Consider the following 23,034-nt stretch of genomic DNA (forward strand, 5'->3'; position numbering starts at 1 on the left):
CGAATGTACTTAACACTGCAAGGAGAGCGAGTGTTAGAACAGGTTTTAACCTCACTGAAGTGCCTGTGGGACACGCAGACTCTTTTCCCCAAGCTGAGGCACACCAAGTAACTCAAATCAAGAAAAGCCATCTGAAGCCTCTTAACCACCTGCCTGGTTTCTTGCATAGCTGAAACTTTATTCATTCATATCCTTCTTGTGGTCTTACCATAAGAAAGACACTTGTGGCCAGCCGTGATGGCTCATGCCTATAATTCCAACACTTTGGGAGGCCAAGGAGGGTAGATCACTTGAAGTCAGGCATTCAAGACCAGCCTGGCCAACACGGTGAAATCCCATCTCTACTAAAAATGCAAAAAAATTAGCCAGCGTGGTGGTGTGCGCCTGTAATCTCAGCTACTCAGGAGGCTGAAGCAGGAAAATCACTTGAACCCGGGAGGCGGAGGTTGCCGTAAGCTTGACTGCACTACTGCACTCCAGCCTGGGCAACGGAGTGAGGCTGTTTCCAAAAAAAAAAAAAAAAAAAAAGAAAGATGTTTGGGTTCCACAGCGAAGAAGGTATGAGCTGAGCTCTGTGCCACTATGCTGTGCTATCAAACACAACCTGCCTCCAGTTACTTACCTGAGAGAGGTTGAGAGTCTGCATGTGTCCTTGTTGTATTTCACCTTGGTAGTCTATGGGTTGGCTTATTAAACTCCATTCATAGTTGTAGGTTGTTTCTGAGAGCAAAAAATAAATATGAGTAGTTATAAATTCTCAGAGGTCACTAGGTAACCTGGGCAGAGGGACAATGATAGCCTTAAAACTACCAGTATAGATTTCTTTAGATATACTAAACTCTGCTTTCTTTTTTTTTTTAACTTATATAGTTTTTATTTATTTGTTTATATCCCCTCACTTTTGCTATCATTTTATGAACTTGATTTTCAACTATCAGCCAAGTAAAGAATAATATGTATCTTCTTAATATAAAATTTCTTTTTTTGTTATAAAAGCATACAACTTACAAGAATTTTTTTAAATGTATAAAGTTAAAAAAAAAACCCTCCCTAATTTAACCATTAGTATTTGATGACTTTTTTTACTAGGGTGCTACATCTGATGATCCGTATCAGTTTTAACATAGTATAATCCACTGTACTTTTCTGTTTTTAACAAAAGGCAAGGAGATTTCAGTTCATTTGATCTATTGTAGGGGTTTATTTAAGGACGTGAAAACAGAATGTAAACATGTCTCTGTGAAGATGAAACTGTCTCCCACCTTCAGATGTTAGTAGTTAAAATATAAGGTACCTCATCTCAAAGGATTAAAATGCAAATGCCAAATATTATCATCTCTAGTTATAAAAATTTGACCCATATGTGATGGAGAAAAAAATTAATTAAGGAACTAACCTCAATGAGAAATAGTCAAACATCTTAAGAATGAGTCTACGTTAAAAAAAAATGCATCTGACAGGCCACAGGTCCCAGGTCAAATGTTCACTGAATGGCAGAGCGCTGGACAAGCAGAAGAGCATTTTCACTGAATTTTTTTGAGCAGCTAGTGTGAGGTATCCTGAGAAGCTCAGAGCCGTGACTGTCAACACCACAGCATCTGCGAACAAACCTGGGGGTGCGCACCACTTCCCTCTCGTTCCAGGGGAGTCCTCCCAGGTTCTGTAGGTTATCCCAGGTCAACAGCTGCAGCGTGGCAGCCTGTCCTGCTCTGCTTTGCATCATCAGAAAGTTATGACTTTCCATCCTGACCAACTAAACACTATCTACTGTATTTAATGTCCTAGACTCTTACTCCATTTTTTTTTTTTTTTTTTTTTTTTTTTTTTTTGAGACGGAGTTTCGCTCTTGTTACCCAGGCTGGAGTGCAATGGCGCGATCTCGGCTCACCGCAACCTCCGCCTCCTGGGTTCAGGCAATTCTCCTGCCTCAGCCTCCTGAGTAGCTGGGATTACAGGCACACACCACCATGCCCAGCTAATGTTTTGTATTTGTAGTAGAGACGGGGTTTCACCATGTTGACCAGGATGGTCTCGATCTCCTGACCTCGCGATCCACCCGCCTCGGCCTCCCAAAGTGCTGCTCTTACTCCATTTTAAACTATTTCAACAAATGTTGATGCTTAGGATAATCAAAGCCTTGTCTTCCAGTTTGGTTTGTGACGTTGTGTGATGTTGTGAAAAAGAATCTGCGTTGTAAACGGCCTGTCAGGACCTGCTGAGGGAGAACACCCACTTCCTGGCGGGGAGGGAGGAAGGTTAAACTCTCACCTGCAGGTGGCGCTGGCACAACAAAGGCCTTCAGCTCAACTTCGTCGTCGGGAAAAGTTATTACTAAGTTATCTCCAGCCGATACCATCAGTTCTTTCACTAAAAGTTAATTAGAAATAATACATGCAATTATATAATACAATGATGTTGCATTACAGTTCTACAATAGATCTGTTTTTAGTATCCATAACATAAAATAGCATATGCTTTTGTAATAGTTCTTCACACGATTTTAGCTAAGGCACGTTTTTCCTCTGTCTAGAAACTGAACTGTGCCCATATTATAGTGCAGGGCTTTAAACCGCATACATGAGTTGGCACTGTGACAAAAATGATGATTCAAATTGACTGAGCAATGTATTGATTGGGTGACGAGTTGCGTGAAACAGGTCTCACACAATCGTGGATTGGGTCCCTTTTCTCCCTTGCTCCCAGCCTTTCTTGACTCCCTGGTGTGAGCTATTTTTAGATAGAAAAAGACTGAGTGTAATCCGAAGTGTTTCTGTCTCCTTAGTCCTACTCCACTCAGTTCTCATGAATTACTGCTAATGGCCTTGTACTTGGAACCTTTCCAAAACAAAATCCAGTCACCCTCAATATAAAAAGCCTAATTTAACTTAAGCAGCGGGAACATTAACTCTTATGAAAAGTGCTTATCCGCCAAGGGAGCATTCAGAACAATACTTGTTTACTTTCTCTATAACCAGGATGACATTGATATATTCATCCATTCTATCGGTTCGCGTCCACTAGACATTAGTTTCACTTATAAAATATATTGTGGTATGTCCAGATAATAAATAGAGAAAAATCAAAGATTTTTTTTTTTTTTTTTTTTTAAAGCTGAGTGCTCTGCAGAGGGACCCTGCCAGGAGAAGTGGGCAGGCTGCTTGTTTTAACCCCCTCCTCTCCTCAGGCCTCAATGCCTCACATGCTCCTAGATCAGCTGCAGAGGCTCTCTGTGGCTTTGCTGGCTCCTCTCTTGCCACTTTCACTAACTCTTTGCCCTGAAAGTCAGGAACTATAGACCTAGAAGGAACGTTGACCCAAACCTATCATGTTACAGATGGGGAGATTAAATCCTAGAAGGGCAACGTTGTCCAAGGCTATGGATAATTAGCAATAGGTCCACCAATAATCAATTAATTTAAAGGTATTTATTTCAACAAACACTTATATACCCGATTAAACTGTGCCAGGCATTGTCCCAAGGGCTTTAAAATGATCAGTTCATTTAATCCTCATTACAACTATGTGCAGTAGGTTCTATTAAAACCCACAGATCCTGGGCCAAACTCTCAGGCCAGTTTCTTTTTCCGTAGACTACACAGCTTCTCTTCCACTATTATCTTTCTCTCAACTGAAGCTCAGAATCAAAGTAAATACAAAAGTTAGAGAGAGTAATCTCCGAAATACATGGCCCACAGAAAAGCTCAGGAAACTGACCCTTAGGTCTTACATATTCTAATAACTTCTTTATTGGACAATCTAATGGAAGCTCTGCAATCCTCACCATGGCCTTTGCAATACCTGGAGTTTTGGCACATCTTCCTTTTTGGAACTACAGGAGATTGGAACATGCTAAGCCAAGATATGACTTGTGAAAAGAAACGAAACCTCGGGACTCCCAAATCACTAAGCCAAAGGGAAAAGTCAAGCTGCGAGGTGTGTCAGGCAAACCTCCATCTCATTTTATTCCTAAATAAGATAACTACAAACATAAAAAAGCTACATTCCTCCCTTACAACTTGCCCACGAGAAGATTCCTCGTGGGTCTCAAGATCTTTACCCTAGAACAGTTTTGGTGAATTTCACCTTGGCCATGTAAATCGATAGCTTCTCTTCACGGGTGCAGGACAAGGGACAGGGCTCTGTCGTCCCTCTGCTCACCTGAGACAAATGCATATCTAATTGCTTTCTCTGCCCTATTGTTTACATAAAAACGCAGATTCACTGAGTCAGACAAGGCGTAAGTGACTATTCCTCTTCACCCTCTCACAAGTACATTGTGTGTTCAGTGACAGGCTGATCAAAGATTCAAAAGAATGCAACCTTTGTCTCTTATCTACCTATGACCTAAAACACCCCCTTCCGGTTGCCCTGCCTTTCTGGACTGAACCAATGTGTGTCTCACACATACTGACTGATGTCTTATGTCTCCCTAAAATGTATAAAACCAAGGTGGTCAGGCACAGTGGCTCACACCTATAATCCTAGCACTTTGGGAGACTGAGGCAGGCAGATCACCTGAGGGCAGAAGTTCAAGACCAGGCTGACTAACACGGAGAAACTCTTTCTCTACTAAAAATACAAAAATGAGCCAGGCATGGTAGTGGGTGCCTGTAATCTCAGCTACTCAGGAAACTGAGGCAAGATAATCGCTTGAACTGCGGAGGCAGAGGTTGCAGTGAGCCGAGGTCACGCCGCTGCACTCCAGCCTGGGTGACAGAGCAAGATTCTGTCTCAAAACAAACAAACAAGCTGTACCCTGACCACCTTGGGTACACGGCATCAGGACCTCCTGAGGCTGTGTCCCTGGTACATTCTTGCCAAAATAAACTTTCTAAATTAATGAGACCTGTCTCGGTTACTTTTGGTTCACAGACTGTAGGAGACTAGACTATGCTACTGAAACTATAACTCTTTGATACATGGATTATTTTGAGCTGATTTTTTTTTTTTTTTTTTTTTGAGAAACAGCAAAGAGGAGCTCTGAAAACAGAAGTTACTCCTTTGTAAGGGGAACTGGTATCCACAAAGGAAATCCCCATTAGTTTTGTTTTGAGACAGAGTCTCGCTCTGTTGCCCAGGCTGGAGTGCAGTGGTGTGATCTCAGCTTACTGCAACCTTCACCTCCTGGGTTCAAGCAATTCTCCTGCCTCAGCCTCCCAAGTAGCTGGGATTACAGGTGTATGCCACCATGCCTGGCTAATTTTTTTTTTTTTTTTTGAGATGAAGTCTCCCTGTCACCCAGGCTGGAGCACAGTGGCACAATCTTGGCTCATTGTAACCTCCACCTCCCAGGTTCAAGCAATTGTCCTGCCTCAGCCTCCCGAGTAGCAGGGACTACAGGTGCGCACCACCACACACCACTAATTTTTGTATTTTTCGTAGAGATGGGGCTTCACCATGTTGGCCACGATGGTCTCAATCTCTTGACCTCATGATCTGCCCACCTCAGCCTCCCAAAGTGCTAGGATTACAGGCGTGAGCCACTGCGCCAGGCCAGAAATCCCCATTTGTAACAATGTCCCTTTCTATACCAGGAAGAGAAGGGTGACTAAATCCCAAGGGATCCCCATCAGTGGAGAAGGTCCTGACAAATCTGCATAAGCCCCACTCTTGCTTACTTTGCTGTTCTGGGCACCTCTGGCCACTTGGCTTCCCCACAACCTTCTTTTCTTTAGTTCAAGATGCTATATAAGCCAGAGTTCCAGGCTACCTCTTTGAGATTTCCTCATTTCCCTGGGTATCTCTCATGTATAGGTAAGATGTACATGTTATAAACTTGTTTTTTTCTCTTGTTCATCTATCTTTTGTTAAAGGGGCACTAGTCTGAACCTTAGAAGGTTAAATGGAAAATGGTTTTATCCTCCTCTGTAGAACTCTCCCCTTCCTTTCTTCCCAGATTCTAGCTTTCCTCTTTACCTCCCACCTCTCTGGCACAACTACCCAATCAGATTTACAGGCTCATTCTGCACTGTCAGCTCCTTATATAATGATGTCCCTCAAGTCCCATACTCAGGCCTCTCCTTAGCTCACTCCCACTGTCTCCCCAGATGATCTTCTATGTCCCCTGTGCCTTCAACTGTCACCTCCACACTGATGACTCGTAATCCTTTATCTTCAGCCCAACTGCTCATCTAATTTCAGTTCTGTATTTTCATATATCTTAGCATCCTCTTCCTTCATCCTTACCTTCATTCAGTCACTCATCTAATCATTATGATTCTGCTCCCTTGCTACCTCCTGAATCGAGTTTCTTCCCTCCATTCCTGCAGCTGCTCACCATAGCCTTTCCATGGATCTTGTTGCCTCTGGTCAACTTAGTCAACTCCACACAATTTTCTTTTTCTTTTGTTTTCATTTTTTACTTTTTTTGAGACAGAGTCTTTCTCTGTCACCCAGGCTGGAGTACAGTGGCACTGTCTCGGCTCATTGTAACCACTGCCTCCAAGTTCAAGCAATTCTCCTGCCCCAACTTCCCAAGTAGGTGGGATTACAGGCGTGCACCACTATGCCCAGTCCTTTTCATTTATTTATTTATTTTTTTTGTAGAGATGGGGTTTCACCATGTTGGCCAGGCTGGTCTCGAACTCCTGACCTCATGATCCACCCGCCTGGGCCTCCCAAAAGGCTGGGATTACAGGCGTGAGCCACCACGCCTGGCCAACACTATTTTCTTAATACAAATCTGATCATTTTGCTTTCCTGCTTAAAAGCATTCAGGGATTCTCCAAACCCATCCAGTAAAGTGCAGAATCTTTAGCATAAAATACATGATCTTTCCAGTTCTTGCCCTGCTTGCCACTCCAGTTCCAGCCACACTGAACCCCTTACACTTCTTCCAGAATGTCCCAGGAGTTCTTGAACTTCTGTTTTTTTTGCATAGGTGATGAATGAGATGATGGATGAAACACTGAACATACTGCCTGGCACTCTATAGGTGCTCAATAAATACAATGATGACTATTGTCATTAAACATGTTGCTCCCTCAACCTGAACAACAGATCAATGCCATTTTTGCCGGCTCACTCTACCCTAGCATCTCCTCTGGAAAGGCATCCCGGGGCCCTCCTAGTGGGTCAAGGTGCCCCTCTGCCCCAACAGCAGCCTCTTACAGCACTCACCACATTGTATCAGAACCACCTCTTTACCTGTCAGTCTCTTCTCCTGGACTATGGAGTCCCTGAGGGAAAAGACACTGTCTTTTTTTTTTTTTTTTGAGACGGAGTTTCACTCTTGTTACCCAGGCTGGAGTGCAATGGTGCGATCTTGGCTCACCGCAACCTCAGCCTCCTGAGTAGCTGGGATTACAGGCACGCACCACCATGCCCAGCTAATTTTTTGTATTTTTAGTAGAGATGGGGTTTCACCATGTTGACCAGGATGGTCTCAATCTCTTAACCTCATGATCCACCTGCCTCGGCCTCCCAAAGTGCTGAGATTACAGGCGTGAGCCACCCCGCCTAGCCTAAAAGACACTGTCTTATTCTTCTTTTTGTTCCCAGTATGCAGCACCGTTTCTGACTAGATGCTCAAAATGTGCTTGGAGGGAATGAGTCAACTTTGAAAGCCGTGACTACCACATTCTACAGCCTTTCTTCAGTACGTCTCTTCCAATTATATTTTTTCAAAGTTACCTGTCCCGGGAGCAGTGGTAGGAGATATGGGTCGTTCAGGTGGGGTGGACCCAGAGAGGGCTGTGCTAGTGGGAGGTGTTGGAAAGCTGTGCTCTGTACTCCCCGCGGTGACTGTGAGCACTGGGCTTTTCTCCATGGCGGCTGGGCTGAGTTCCAGGCTTGCTGGAGGAGGACTATGGGAAGGCATTAGAACCTAAGAGATCAATTACAAGGACAAATAGTTACAAAAAAAAAAAAAGTTCAATTCTCCCAGCAACTCAGTGTTACCTTTTTCATAAACTAGCTTCAGTAATGTTTGAAATGCCATGAACAATATTCCAAAACTCTCAAGTACACTCTTTGCCATCTATTAGAAATATAAGGCAACTGTGGGTTGGACGATTAGTACAGGTGAACACACAAACACTCAAAATAAAGAACGAGAAAGTAATTACAGTAGCCCCTAAACTAATCAGTTCACTGGACTGAATGCTTCTGCCCCACACCTCCCCCGACACCCCACAGATTCATTTGGTGAAATCTTAACCCTCAATGTGGTAGTATTTGGAGGTAGAGCCTTTGGGAATTAATGAGATTATGAGGATAAAGCCTTCATAAATGGGATTAGTGCTTTTATAAGAAGAGGAGAGACAGCTAGCTAGTTGTCTTTCCTCCATGTCAGGACACAGCAAAAAGATGACTACCTCCAAGAAACCCTCACAAGAACCCAACCCTGCTGGCATCCTGATCTCAGACCTCCGAACTTTAGAACTGTGAGTTATACAAGGTTACACCACCCAGATCACGGTTGATATGGCTAGGCTTTGTGTCCCCACCCAAATCTCATCTTGAATTATACTCCCCATGTGTCAAGGAAGAGATCAGATGGAGGAAACGGGATCATGGAGATGGTTTCCTCCATGCTGTTCTTGCCATAGTGAGTTCTCACGAGATCTGGTGGTTTTATAAGCATCTACCATTTCCCCCGCTTGCTCTCTCTCACCTGCCATGACTGCAAGTTCCCTGAGTCCTCCCAAGCCATCCAGAGCTGTGCGTCAATTAAACCTCTTTCCTTTATAAGTTACCCAGTCTTGGGTATGTCTTTATAGCAGTGTGAGAATGGATTAATACAATGGTATTTTGTTGCAGCAAAACAAGCTGAGACAATCACTAAAGCAACAACTGAACACAATCGAATAATTCAGTAGTCAACAGGCTTCTAGAGTAAATCATATTTATTCATTTATCCATTATGTATGACCGATAAAGTTACAGTTAGTCAAGTTAAAGTTTTTTAATTAAATAGTGTATGCCAGAGGGAAAATTCTCATAATATGATAATAAAATATCCTCTGAGACTCAAAGTCAGTAACTGTGTGGAGCCAGGTAAGTAAAGTTCTTAGAATACAGAAGACCCACAGAGGCCATGTACAGTGAGAAACCCACAGAAAGAAAAGCTGTAATTCAAATGTAAATCAGAGAGGGGGGCATCGGTGCTAACTGAAAAGATAACTACTCTTTTCTACAATTGAGAAAAGTGAGTAAGGATACAGCATAAATTTTGTGCTTGGAGGTGTGATCACTGGTATCACCACTAACAGCAATTGAGCTCCCACTGGGTTCCAGATATTTACCGGGCAACTTGTGAAACCTTCTGCAACTACATTTCCAGAACCAAAGCAAAAAAAAAAACAAACAAACAAACAAAAAAAATAATGAAATTACGCTGTATGATCAAACTAAGAGAAACCAATCGACCTACATTTTAAAAATCAGGTAGTGGGTCTACTATATAATTTTCAGATGTTTGATTTAATTGAATTTTCAGGCATCTGGGATTGTGAAGTGAGTGCTATGGATTAAGCTGTGACTCTCTAAGAACAGTATGAAATTTAGAATTACTACAAACCAGGGCTGTAGAATATGTGTGCACAGCATTTTATACTGGGGGCTCTGCAAATCCCATGGGATAAATTGGGGGATTTTTTTGTTTTTAGTTTTATGAAGTCCTGAAAAATTATTGCCAAGCTGAAATAAAGAATGAAGGTAGGCGGTGGTCAGAGAAATTAAGGTACCTTGGGTTGGGGTCACTAAGCCAGAAATGGCTGAGGGGGAAGAAAACCCTTGTCCTGCTTTTCTCTACAACATTCACTTTTCTACCATGCTGCATCTCCAGGCTGGAATCAGATGCCAGTTCTTCCCTTCACTATTCAATAATCCGCCCACAACCTCCACCACAGAGCTCCTCACTGAGTCATCAGGACAAGGTCCTCCCTGACACACCCCTCCAAAGGAAAACGGATCCTCCATGGAAGCCACTGAGCACCAGTATCGCCCACTTCAGCCTTCAAGTTCAGCTGGGCCTCCTCAGTAAAAGTCCCAAATGGCTCTTGTTTCTATGTTCTATACTCATTTACTTTAAAACAGCTTGTTTTAGGTGATTTCTCTAGTCTTGTCCACTGGAAAACACAGTTAGAAAAAATGTCCTGTATCCTCTACAAGTTTGATCTTGATTTATTTTTCATAGACGTCCTATTCAATGGCACTATTTCATGCATAGTGCTGTTATGAATATTCATGTACAAGTTTCTATATAGACATGTTTTGTTTCTCTTGTGTAAATACCCAGAAGTGAAACTGCTGAGTCATGATAACTGCATTTAAGGTTTTGAAAAAATGCAAGGCTGTCTTCCACAGCAGCTACACTAGGGCCAGGCATAGTGGCTCAAACCTATAATCTCAGCATTTTAGGAGGCCAAGGCGGGAGGACTGTTTAAGCCCATGAGTTTGCGACCAGGCTGGGCAACAGAGTGAGGCTCTATCTCTACAAAAATAAAAATAAAAAATTAGTTAGGCTTTGTGGTGCACACGACATAGTCCCAGCTACGGCGGCAAGAGAATCACTTGAGCCCAGGGGTTTAAGGCTGCAGTAAGCCATGTGGCACCTCAGCATTTCAAGCTGGGTGCAGAACAAGAGCCTATCTCTCAAAAAACAAAAACAAAGTGGCTGTAACATCTCACATTCCCACCAGCAATGTATGAGAGTTCCCGTTTCTCTACATCCTGATTAACACTTACGATCTGTTTTTAGTTTTTCTCTAGCTATCCAGTCGATGTGAAGCATCTCATTGTGGTTTTGATTTGCATTTCTCTAAAGATTAGTGGTGCACAGCAGCTTTTCATGTGCTTGTTGGCCATTCTTCTATGATCTTTGGAGAAATTCCATTCAGATCCTTTGCCCATGTTTGAATTAGGCTATTTGTCTTTTTATTATTAAGTTGTAGGAGTTATTTATATATTCAGCATATACAATATTTATGGTATATTTATCCCATTTTGTGGTATATTTATCCCATCAAGAAAGTTTCCCTTTCTTGATGTTGTCATCTGAAATACAAAAGCTTTTACTTTTGATTAATTCAAATTTACCATTTTTCTATTTTAATCCTATGCTTTTGATGTACTAAGAAATAACTGCCTAGCCCAAGTTTACAAAGATTTATGCTGAGTTTTCTTCCATGTATTTTATAGTTTTAACTTATATTGAAATGATTGGTCCATTTTGAGTTAATTTTTTAAAAATAAGGTAAGAAGTAGGGGTCTAAATTTATTCTTTTGCATGTAAGTATCCAGCTGTCCTAACACCATTTGTTGAAAAGACTATTCTTTCCCCATTAAATTTTCTAGGTACCTTTACCAATGGAACTATTTTACTTTTTTTTTTTTTTTTGGGTGAGAGAAGAGATCTTAGTTTCTGTCATGAATTCCAAACTTGGCACTGTGTCACAATGAAATAATGTTTCTTTTGTTTCTTTCTGTTTTAAGAGAGGGGGTCTCACCATCTTGCCCAGGCTGCTCTCTAACTCTTAGGCCCAAGCAATTCTACCTCTGCCTCCCAAGTACTTGGGATTACAGGTGTACATCAGTGTATTGGGCTTGAATATCTGGTTTCTTATTACGCTATGCATCTAATTTTTATGAACACTTATTCGGAGATTGCCTACACATCTCTTGTACTTCAGAAGAAAATCTGTATTTCAGTGGAAGACAGCGTGTTATCAGCAGGGTGAGTTGGCTCACATATGTAATCCTACCACTCTGGGAGGCCAAGGCAGGCAGATCACTTGAGCTCAGGAGTTTGAGACCAACCTGGGCAACATGGCGAAATCCCGTCTCTAACAAAAATATAAATATCAGCCGGAGGCCGGGCGCGGTGGCTCAAGCCTGTAATCCCAGCACTCTGGGAGGCCAAGGCGGGTGGATCACGAGGTCAAGAGATCGAGACCATCCTGGTCAACATGGTGAAACCCCGTCTCTACTAAAAAAAAAAAAATACAAAAAATTAGCTGGGCATGGTGGCGCGTGCCTGTAATCCCAGATACTCAGGAGGCTGAGGCAGGAGAATTGCCTGAACCCAGGAGGCGGAGGTTGCGGTGAGCCGAGATTGCGCCATTGCACTCCAGCCTGGGTAATAAGAGCGAAACTCCGCCTCAAAAAAAAAAAAATCAAAAAAAAATATATATATATATCAGCCGGGTATGGTGGTACGTGCCTGTAGTCCCAGCTACCTTGGTGGGGCTGAGGTGGGAGGATTGCTTAAGCCCAGGAGGTCGAGGCTGCAGTGAGCTGAGATTGCGCCGCTGCACTCCAGCCTGGGTAACAAAATGAGACCCTGTCTCAAAAGATTAAAATAAAATAAAATAAATAAAAAACATATTATCTATTGGATACCCCTCCAGGATGTCTGACTTGTTCTTGTATTTGAGCTATTTTTACAACTCTGTAAGTTGCAGGTCACTGATAACAATGTAATATCCTTATTGTCTATAGACATATAAATTCTCCCCTGCCTGCTAGCGGTTCAACTGAGCTCCCTCCTTTCCTCACCGGAAACCCAGTTTTGCCTCTATTTGCACATTCATTTCAATATATTTTTAAATCTATGAACGTGTCTGTTCTTCAGGTTTTCTGGTAGGATAATTATAATCTCCTAGTTCCCTCAGTGATTAACGAGTAGAATCAAATCTCTAACGTGTTCATTTTATATCTAAACAATTCACAATTTCACCTATTTAGATAATTATCTTTTAACAAAACCAACCTCAAAGAACTAATGAGCCAAACAAAGGATTTTTCGTAGAGCTTGATTTTAGAGAGTTCCATCTATATAAACCAGGAAGTAAATGACTTGGCAGCATTAAAGAGGGTAATTGATACTAATATTTACTGAGATGAGTAAATATGGTTAATCTTTAATACTATCAGATTATTTCTAATGGAAAGTTTTTTCATTTTAATCTAGTTATAAGTACAGAAAAATATAGACACTTCGGAGTTCAAAAAAATATAAGCGGAAAAAAATCTTCTGATTAAATCTTGGCTGGGTGCTGTGGCTCATGCCTGTAATCCTAGCACTAGAGGAGGCTGAGGCGGGTGGCTCACTTAAGGTCAGCAGTTCCAGGCCAGACTGGCCAACATGGCAACATCCTGTCTCTACTAAAAAATACAAAACTTAGCCGGGCACGGTGGTGCACGCCTATAGTCACAGCTACTTGGAAGGCTGATGCAGAAGAATAGGTTGAACCAGGGAGGCAGAGGTGGCAGTGAGTCAAGATAGTGCCACCGCACTCCGGCGTGGGCGACAGAGCAAGAATGTCTCAAAAAAGAAAAGAAAAGAAAAGAAAACTCACATGTAAAAATGACTTCTAGACACTTTTTAGTGATTTTTCACGGTTGAGATTGTGATGTCAATTCAATCCAGCATTCCTCACTTACTCTAACATAAGCACTGGAATTTTAAAAAGGAAAACTTTTCCTTTAAAAAATTCTTAAAGGATTCCCAGGTTCCCTTTTGACTTCATTTCCACATAGGCCTCAGCTTTCTCTGATCAACATGCCGACCACATTCTCAAGTCCTGACCAGGGTCCAAACAAACAGCCTCTGAGCTCTCCGGCTGCCCTCTGCTTGCCACACACGTCTCCTTCCCCGCCTCCCTGGCCTCCTGCCCTTAACACTTGGGCTTTCCACCTGCTTTTGAAATCGTTCCACTCCAGTGACTCTCATTCTTTTTTAACCTGAGCTTTTTCATGGAACTTTTTATGGCGCTTAAGTTCTCTCCTTCGTATCTCTCGTCCTATCCAACTGTTCATGATGCCTTGTGTTTGCAGCAGCCAGAGCACCTGGTCGGTCTGGAAGAAACCTACTAGCATGATTTTCAAGGCCCCTGGGTGGGTGTGTGTGCTGGCCCCAGGGACGGAGATACCATCTCCCTTAAATATTCATAGAGGCATCTCTAGGGAGAAGTGCTCAGTCATTACGAGCAGGCTGACTCCTGAAGGCAGAACTTTGTTCTTTTTAACAGCCTGGTCATGGAGGCACAGCAAAGGAACAAGATGTTCTGCTTCCTAGAAATCTCTGAGAGACAGTCATCTTGCTTGCCACACCTGAGACAGGTGCAGTTAGGAGGAAGCTCCTTATGCTATACAGCCTGAAACAGTGCCCGGCTCCTGAAACCCAGCCCCTCCTGCGGTCTGCCAGCCCGTCCCACCCGCAACCACATCCTGAACACACCCACCTCTTTTCCAGAGCTGCTGCTGGATTGTCCCTGGAGCTGAGAAGCCTTTTCTTTCTCCAGCACGTCTCCTGAAGATGGAGTGGTTGCCGAGGGAAGCAACACACTTCTCTCAGGGAGTTTTGGGGCATGGGTTGAAGCAGGCTCATTCAGGTGATGGAGCTCAGAGTCCTGCTGTTTCTCCGCTGGTACCGCGGGGCCATCTCCAGCAGAGGAGTTGAAGCCCCCCTCACTGCCCGGCAGCAGGCCCCAGTCCGGGTACTCGGCACCCCCTCTGGGCTCCTGCTTGCCACTGGGTTGCAAGAGGTCCTTGTCCAGCTCGCGATAGTCAGCTGAGTACTCAGACATCTCCTCTGGGCCCCGATCTTTGCCTAGAAAGGGCAAGTCCTTTCTGATATCCTCCGGTGAGTCCCCCCAGGTCCCCGAGGGAGAGCCCCTGTTCAGCATCATGTCCCTATAGTCCAGCAGCTGTGCAGGCCTCTGAACCGGCCTGAGCACAAACGTGAGGTAAGACCTGATCGGACCCATCTTCTTGGGCTCACAGTTCTCTTTGTGGGGGCAGCTCACCAGGTAGCAGCGGCCCTCCAACCACCAGGCCAGGTCACAGCTGGGCAGGTCACAGCACGCAGCCGTGCAGTCTACCACAGGGGAGGTATGAGACAACCGCATGATTCTGGTGGTTTCCAGGTTCGGTGAAATGACTGCACTGGAATATGTCCTCCCCTCACTGCACTGCTTACAGGCACAACCTGTAAACAAAGCAGTTTCTAATGAGGGAGAGAGGCACAGCACAGGGAAGCAGCTCCAGCTTAAGAAACCAGAAAAATGGAGTCTTCTCAGTCCCTGGCCAGTCTGGCAAGCAAATAAACAATCAGCATTTCCCACAGAAAGATCACAGCATGATCTTACAGTCAATCCATCAAAACATCCGTCCATACATTCATCCTTCTATCTTTCCACCCACTCAATCATCCTTGGTCCACTCATCCTTCCATTCATTCTCCCATCCATCTTTCTTCCTATCCTTCCACCTTTCTACCCATCCATCTATCCATCCTTCACTCACATACCCATCCATCTACCTTTCCACCCACCCATTCATCTGTCTTTCTAATCTTCTATCTTTCCACTCATCCATCCATCCCTCCATCCCTCCACGCATCCACCCACTCATCCATCCCTCCATCCCTCCATGCATCCACCCACTCATCCATCCATCCATCCCTGCATCCCTCCACGCATCCACCCACTCATCCATCCACCCATCCCTCCATCGCTCCACGCATCCACCCACTCATCCATCCATTCCTTCATACCTCCACGCATCCACCCACTAATCCATCCACCCCTCCATCCCTCCATGTGTCCACCCACTCATCCACCCATCCTTCCATCCCTCCACGCATCCACCCACTCATCCATCCATCCCTCCATCCCTCCACACATCCACCCACTCATCCATCCCTCTATCCCTCCACACATCCAACCACTCATCCATCCATCCATCCATCCATCCATCCCTCCCTCCATGCATCCACCCACTCATCCATCCATCCATCTATCCCTCCATCCCTCCATGCATCGACCCACTCATCCATCCATCCATCCATCCATCCATCCCTCCATGCATCCACCCACTCATCCATCCATCCATCCATCCCTCCATGCACTCACCCACTCATCCATCCATCCATCCATCCCTCCATGCATCCACCCACTCATCGATCCATCCATCCATCCATCCATCCCTCTATGCATACACCCACTCAACCATCTATCTATCCCTCCATCCCTCCATGCATCCACCTGCTCATCCATCCATCCATCCATCCCTCCAACACTCCATGCATCCACCCACTCATCCATCCATCCATCCATCCCTCCATGCACCCACCCACTCATCCATCCATCCATCCATCCCTCCATGCATCCACCCACTCATCCATCCATCCCTCTATCACTCCATGCATCCAACCACCCATCCATCCATCCATCCATCCATCCATCCATCCCTCCAACCCTCCATGCATCCACCCACTCATTCATGCATCCATCTATCCCTCCATCCCTCCATGCATTCACCCACTCATCCATCCATCCCTCCATTCCTGCATGCATCCACCCACTCATCCATCCATCTACCCCTCCATCCCTCCACGCATCCACCCACTCATTCATCATACATCTATCTATCCCTCCATCCCCCATACATCCACCCACTCATCCATCCATCTTTCTAATCTTCTACCTTTCCACTCATCCACCCACCCCTCCATCCCTCCACACATCCACCCACTCATCCATCCATCCCTCCACGCATCCACCCACTCATCTATCCATTCATCCATCCCTCCAACCCTCCATCCATCCACCCACCCATCCATCCATCCCTCCATCCCTGTACGCATCCACCCACTCATCCATCCATCCATCCCTCCATGCATCCACCCACTTATCCATCCATCCATCCATCCCTCCATCCCTCCATGCATCCAACCACTCATCTATCCATTCATCCATCCCTCCATCCCTCCATCCATCCACACGCTCATCCATCCATCCATCCATCCCTCCATCCCTCCATGCATCCACCCACTCATCTATCCATTCATCCATCCCTCCATCCCTCCATCCATCCACTCGCTCATCCATCCATCCATCCTTCCATCCCTGCACACATCCACCCACTCATCCATCCATCCATCCCTCCATCCCTCCATGCATCCACCCACTTATCCATCCATCAATCCATCCATCCCTTCATCCCTCCAAGCATCCACCCACTCATCCATCCATCCATCCATCCCTCCAACCCTCCACGCATCCACCCACTCATCCATCCATCCATCCCTGCATCCCTCCACCCACTCATCCATCCATCTTTCTAATCTTCTACCTTTCCACTCATCCATCCATCCCTCCAACCCTCCACGCATCCACCCACTCATCCATCCATTTATCCATCCCTCCATCCCCCCACGCATCCACCCACTCATCCATCCATCCCTCCATCTATCCCTCTATCCCTCCACACATCCACCAACTCATCCAACCATCTTTCTAATCTTCTATCTTTCCACTCATCCATCCATCCCTCCAAACCTCCACGCATCCACCCACTCATCCATCCCTCCATCCCTCCATGCATCCACCCACTCATCCATCCATCCTTCCATCTCTCCATGCATCCGCCCACTCATCCATCCACCCATCTATCCCTCCATCCCTCCACACATCCACCAACTCATCCATCCATCTTTCTAATCTTCTACTTTTCCACTCATCCATCCATCCCTCCATCCCTCCACACATCCACTCACTTATCCATCCATCCCTCCACCCCTCCACACATCTACCAATTCATCCATCCATCTTTCTAATCTTCTACCTTTCCATCATCCATCCCTCCATCCCTCTATGCATCCACCCACTCATCCATCCATCCATCCATCACTCCATCCCTCCACACATCCACCCACTCATCCACCCATCCCTCCATGCATCCACCCACTCATCCATCCATCCATCCCTCCATCCCTTCATGCATCTACCCACTCATCCATCCATCCATTCCTCCATTCCTCCACACATCCACCCACTCATCCATCCATCTTTCTGATCTTCTACCTTTCCACTCATCCATCTATCCTTCCAAACCTCCACACATCCACCGACTCATCCATCCATCCATCCCTCCCTCCATCCCTCCAGGCATCCATCTACTTATCCATCCAGAGATTCCTGCACCTGTCCATGCACCCTTCCATCCATCTGTTCTCTCTTCATATAGTTTCACTGCACTTACTTATATTATTTATAATATTTTGCTCCTCACTAAAATTCAATTACACAGGTTTACTTTACAAAATAGCATCATGTCTTTGTTGCATTGTTGTTGTTAATTGATTTTTTTTAAGTCTCACAGGCTATTTTAAATTGGATGGATGGATAAATTGACAGGAAAGCAAACTGTCAAGGGAGGCAAGTAGACCTTTGTCTGGTGACGCCTTCAACTCAAAGCTTAGGGCAATGTTGAGTGCAGCTGAAGGTGGCAGATTCCTTGGCACACCTCTGGCATGCACCATTCCTTTGTCCTGCAAAACATCACCTGAATGGGGACTGTTTCGATATACACACTTTAAAAGCAAAGATCTTAAGGCTAAAGTTTGAGAAGGTGGGGCTCCCAACAACGAAATCATTCTTCATTTGGTCCAAGTTGCCATAATTACTTCAGAATCTATTAGACACACTCAAGGAAGCTCTTCAAGAACTATCAAACTAGAGACCAGGGAGCCTGCTGCCCATGTCTGTATGCTCTATAAATCCTAGCCCCATCTGTGGACACAGTAGTTACTTGATGATTGTTGACAAATTAATAAAATCACTGGTTAGCATTTACAAAGGTAAACAAGAAAGAGAAGTCTGAGTATAATGGCTCATACCTGTAATCCCAGCACTTTGGGAGGCCAATGTGGGAGGACTACTTAAGCCCAAGAGGTTGAGGCTGTAGTGAGCCATGATGGCACCACTGCACTCCAGCCCAGGTGACAGAGCAAGACCCTATCTCAGAGAAAAAAAAAAAAAAAGCACCTAGAAGCACCTGCACCTTCTTGAATCTCCACCTGGTTTAACCTTCCTGCCTCCACTATGTCCATCAAGGTGACCCAGAAGTCCTACAAGGTGTCCGCCTCTGGCCTCTGGTCCTTTAGCAGCCACTCCTATACAAGTGGGCCCAGTGCCTGCATCAGCTCCTTGACCTTCTCTAGAGTGGGCAGCAGCAGCAGCTTCCAAGGTGGCCTGGGAACCAGTATGGGTCTGGGTGGAGGCTATGGTGGGGCCAGTGGTATGGAAGACATCACAGCCATCACAGTCAATGAGAGCCTACTGAGCCCCCCTTAAGGTGGAGGTGGACTCCAACATCCAGGCCATCTGGACCCAAGAGAAGGAACAGATCAAGACCTTCAACAACAAGTTTGCCTCCTTTATCAACAAGGCGTGGTTCCTGGAGCAACAGAACAAGATGCTGGAGAGCAGGTGGAGCCTCCTGCAGCAGCAGAAGACGGCTCAGATGAACACGGACTGCACATTCGAGAGCTACATCAACTTTCGGCAGCAGCTGGACATGCTGGGCCAGGAAGAGCTGAAGCTAGAGGCTGAGTTTGGCAACATGCCAGGGCTGGTGGAGGACTTCATGAACAAGTACAAGGACATCAGTAATTTTACAGAAGGCTGGGTGCAGTGGCTCACACCTGTAATCCCAGCACTTTGGGAGGCCAAGGTGGGTGGATCACCTGAGGGCAAGAGTTCAAGACCAGCTGGACCAACATGGTGAAACCCTGTCTCTACTAAAAACACAAAAACTGGCTGGGCATAGGTGGTGGGTGCCTGTAATTCCAGCTACTCAAGAGGCTGAGGCAGGAAAATTGCTTGAATCCAGGAGGCAGAGGTTGCAGTGAGCCAAGATCATGCCATTGTACTCCAGCCTGGGTGACAGAGTAAGACTCCATCTCCAAAAAAAAAAAGAACCACAAATAATTTTAGAGATGGAGAATGAATTTGTCCTCATCAAGAAAGATGTGGATGAAGCTTACACGCACAAGGTAGAGCTGGAGTCTTTCCTGGTGGGGGATGGATGATGAGATCAGCTTCCTCAGACAGCTGCATGAAGGGGAGATCCGGGAGCTGCAGTCCCAGATGTCGGACAGATTCGTGGTGCTGTCCATGGACAAGAGCCGCTCCCTGGACAGAGACAGCATCATTGCTAAGGTCAAGGCCCAGTGCAAGGAGATCACCAACCGCAGCGGGGGTGGGGCTGAGAGCCTACACCAGATCAAGTATGAGGAGGTGCAGGCGCTGGCTGGGAAGCACAGGGATGATCTGCATCATGCAAAGACGGAGATCCCTGAGATGAACCAGAACAGCAGCTGGCTCCAGGCTGCGACTGACGGCCTCAAAGGCCAGAGGGCTTCCCTAGAGGGTACCATCGTGGATGCTGAGCAGCATGGGAAGCTGGCCATTAAGGATGCCAGTGCCAAGCTGTCCTGGCTAGAGATTGCCCTGCAGGTGCCACGCAGGACATGGCACAGAAGCTGCGTGAGTACCAGGAGCTGATGATCATCAAGCCAACCTGGACATCGAGATCGTCACCTGCAAGAAGCTGCTGGAGGACGAGGGGAGCCGGCTGGAGTCTGGGATGCTGAACAAGCGTTTCTGTATGAAGACCACTAGTGGCTACTCAGATGAACTGAGCTTGGCCTATGGGGGCCTCACAAGCCCTAGCCTCAGCTACAGTCTGGGCTCCAGCTTTGGCTCTGGTGGGTGCTCCAGCTCCTTCAGCCGCACCAGCTCCTTCAGGGCCATGGTTGTGAAGAAGATCGAGATCCATGACAGAAAGCTGGTGTCTGAGTCCTCTGATGGTCCTGCCCAAGTGAATGGCCACAGCAGCCCCTCCCAGACCACCCCCTCCTGTGGCTGCCCCAGAGCCTGTGGGGGAGGCTGCTGTGCAGGGGAGCACAGGGGACAGGAGACCCACCTGAGGCTCAGCCCGTCCCTCAGCCCACCCACAGGGGAGCTCACTCCCGACTTGCCTATGCCTCTAGCTACAAAACAATTCAATTGGGATTTTTTGGAAAATAAAGCCTCAGCTAGTTCTGCCAACTGCCCCCCACCCAACAAAAAAAGATGGAAGATGAGCAAATTGCAAATAACATTTATTGGGATGCCATAACTCAGGTACTGATATTTTGAATTAACGGAGAATACCACCTCATAAGAAAAAGGCAAAAGGAATGAAAAAGTAGATATTTGTAAGGAAAAAAATATGGGTCTCTAAACATTAATGACATCATGTAAAACACGAATGAAGGTATTCTCTGGAGTATATTAAACATGAAATAAGGGGACATTTTGTCTTACACACTAAGCAGCGGTGAGTTTAATAAGCTGGGTGGTGGAGCCCCCCCAGTCATGGCAGGGCTTTTCCAGTGGCAGGACTGTCTGGAGTGGCCCTCACATGTAAGATGGTGCTGCTCAGAATCTGAGTGCTTCTAAATCATCTCCAGGTGCTGCTGAAAACTGAGATCCCCAAGCCACACCCAGGAGTTCTAATCCAGTAGGTCTGGAGTGTGGCATGAGAAACCATATTTTGACAAGGGTCTCTCGGCTCGGTGCGGTAGCTCACACCTGTATTCTCAGCACTTTCAGAGGCTGAGGTGGGTGGATCATGAGGTCAGAAGTTCAAGACCACCCTGGCCAAGATGGTGAAACCCAGTCTCTACTAAAAATACAAAAATTAGCCGGGCGTAGTGGCAGGCGCTGTAATCCTAGCTACTCAGGAAGCTGAGGCAGGAGAATCACTTGAACCTGGTGGGGCAGAGGTTGCAGTGAGCCGAAATCGCGCCACTGCACTCCAGCCTGGGAGACAGAGTGAGACTCTGTCTCAAAAAGTAAAAAATAAAATAAAATAAAGAAGGGTCTCTCTAAGGTCATCTTCATTATGGCTTTGCTTCACTTTATCAAACTGTACATAACAGTTTTTCTAGTCATATCACCACCCTTAACGCCTGGTACACTCGGAGGGGCTGAGCTGGACCAGCCTAGCCATGGATCACCATAAATGATGCTCACCAATGATGTTTTGCCATGAGTGTATCCACCATAAACAAAGTGAGTATAGTAAAAATAAAGATTTCTGACCAAAGAAAATCTGGCTTTACCAGTTAGATCTAGTATGCAATTCTTTTCAATATACAAACATAAAGTTTTCCTAGTATATTTGAAATGTGATTTTATTTTCCCATGAAACAGTCATGATAATAAATTTAAATTCCTGTTTACAGAAAACCACTCATGCATGAGGTCTGCCTTTCATGCTTTTACATGTAAAAGAATTCTATTGCAAAGCAAACCAACAGCCCCTTCACTTCGGGTGGATCTGAGTTGCTTACACTAGACAAGAAGCTCATGCCCAACACAGGTATCTCCAGGGTAGAGGTTTACCTGCAATTGTCACCAGCAGCAGCAATGAAGAGAGCACACCTGTAGGGGCTGCCATTCTGCACTGCACAGTGGGTGATGCCAGGCTTCTGAAGCAGCCCTGAAGAGCGTTTGGTGCAAGCTTTCTTTGATGTTTTTCAGGAACCAGATTTGACCTCAAGAACTTCAAAGGAAAAACAGAAAAGAGTAAGGAAGAAAATAGGTAAATGTGGAAACATCCAAAATTATTTCTATCATTCATTCATGTCAGTGGGAAGCCTGTCCTGGTCACATCACAGAGCCACATCCCAGGCATCCATCCAGAGTTTATTCAAACAGACAGTACAGCTTCTAAGAAGAGTCAAGGAATTTTACGCTCACTCTCCTTACAAGCTATGTAAATAAACGAAGACCAACCAAATGAGAAACACAAAGGCTATTTCTTGAGAGCTTGTTATAGCGAGGCAGTCAGCTACCATCACCTATGTTTAGCAGAGACTCAAAGACAGGCAGAGCAGAGGAAAAGCTTTAGAGTGGAGAAAGGGAAAGCCTCAGGTGTGCTGTAATTGGAGGCTGTTTCGGGGAAGGCTGCAGGCGGCTCAGGCTCAGTAGAAGTAGGGCATCCTACGTGGTTGATTAAGAAAGCATGTCTGGCTTTCTCTTACTGGTCCAAAGTTGGAAGAAGGGATTAAAATGAAGGTAGCCACTAGTTATTAATCAAGTCCTGGTCATTCGGGGCTGATTGTTACAGAAGTTACTGTGGAGCTTCCCGGATTGTTTTCCAAGATAGCAATCTGGCTTCTGGGAAGTTTGACTTAGAGCAGGCTGGCTTCCTAGGCTGCTTATTGCAGATAAGGGACTGGTGTCCTGGGCTGTG

At 45.6% G+C, this 23,034-nt stretch overlaps 1 protein-coding gene across 7 annotated transcripts in view; it reads right to left on the reverse strand.

Moving 5' to 3' along the window:
- Window positions 1–23,034, reverse strand: part of KIAA0319 (KIAA0319 ortholog) — a 106,406-nt gene that overhangs the window by 44,401 nt on the left and 38,971 nt on the right. For all 7 annotated transcript variants that reach the window (XM_074398510.1, XM_074398512.1, XM_039462715.2 and 4 more), the window contains exons 2-6: window positions 22,182–22,341; window positions 14,187–14,932; window positions 7,633–7,825; window positions 2,269–2,367; window positions 623–720 (exon numbers count right to left, since the gene is read on the reverse strand). In XM_074398510.1, coding sequence (XP_074254611.1) covers window positions 623–720; window positions 2,269–2,367; window positions 7,633–7,825; window positions 14,187–14,932; window positions 22,182–22,341 — 1,296 coding nt within the window. The remainder of the gene's footprint in view (window positions 1–622; window positions 721–2,268; window positions 2,368–7,632; window positions 7,826–14,186; window positions 14,933–22,181; window positions 22,342–23,034) is intronic.

Source organism: Saimiri boliviensis, chromosome 4 (genome assembly GCF_048565385.1).
Source record: "Saimiri boliviensis isolate mSaiBol1 chromosome 4, mSaiBol1.pri, whole genome shotgun sequence".
Lineage (NCBI taxonomy): Eukaryota > Metazoa > Chordata > Mammalia > Primates > Cebidae > Saimiri > Saimiri boliviensis.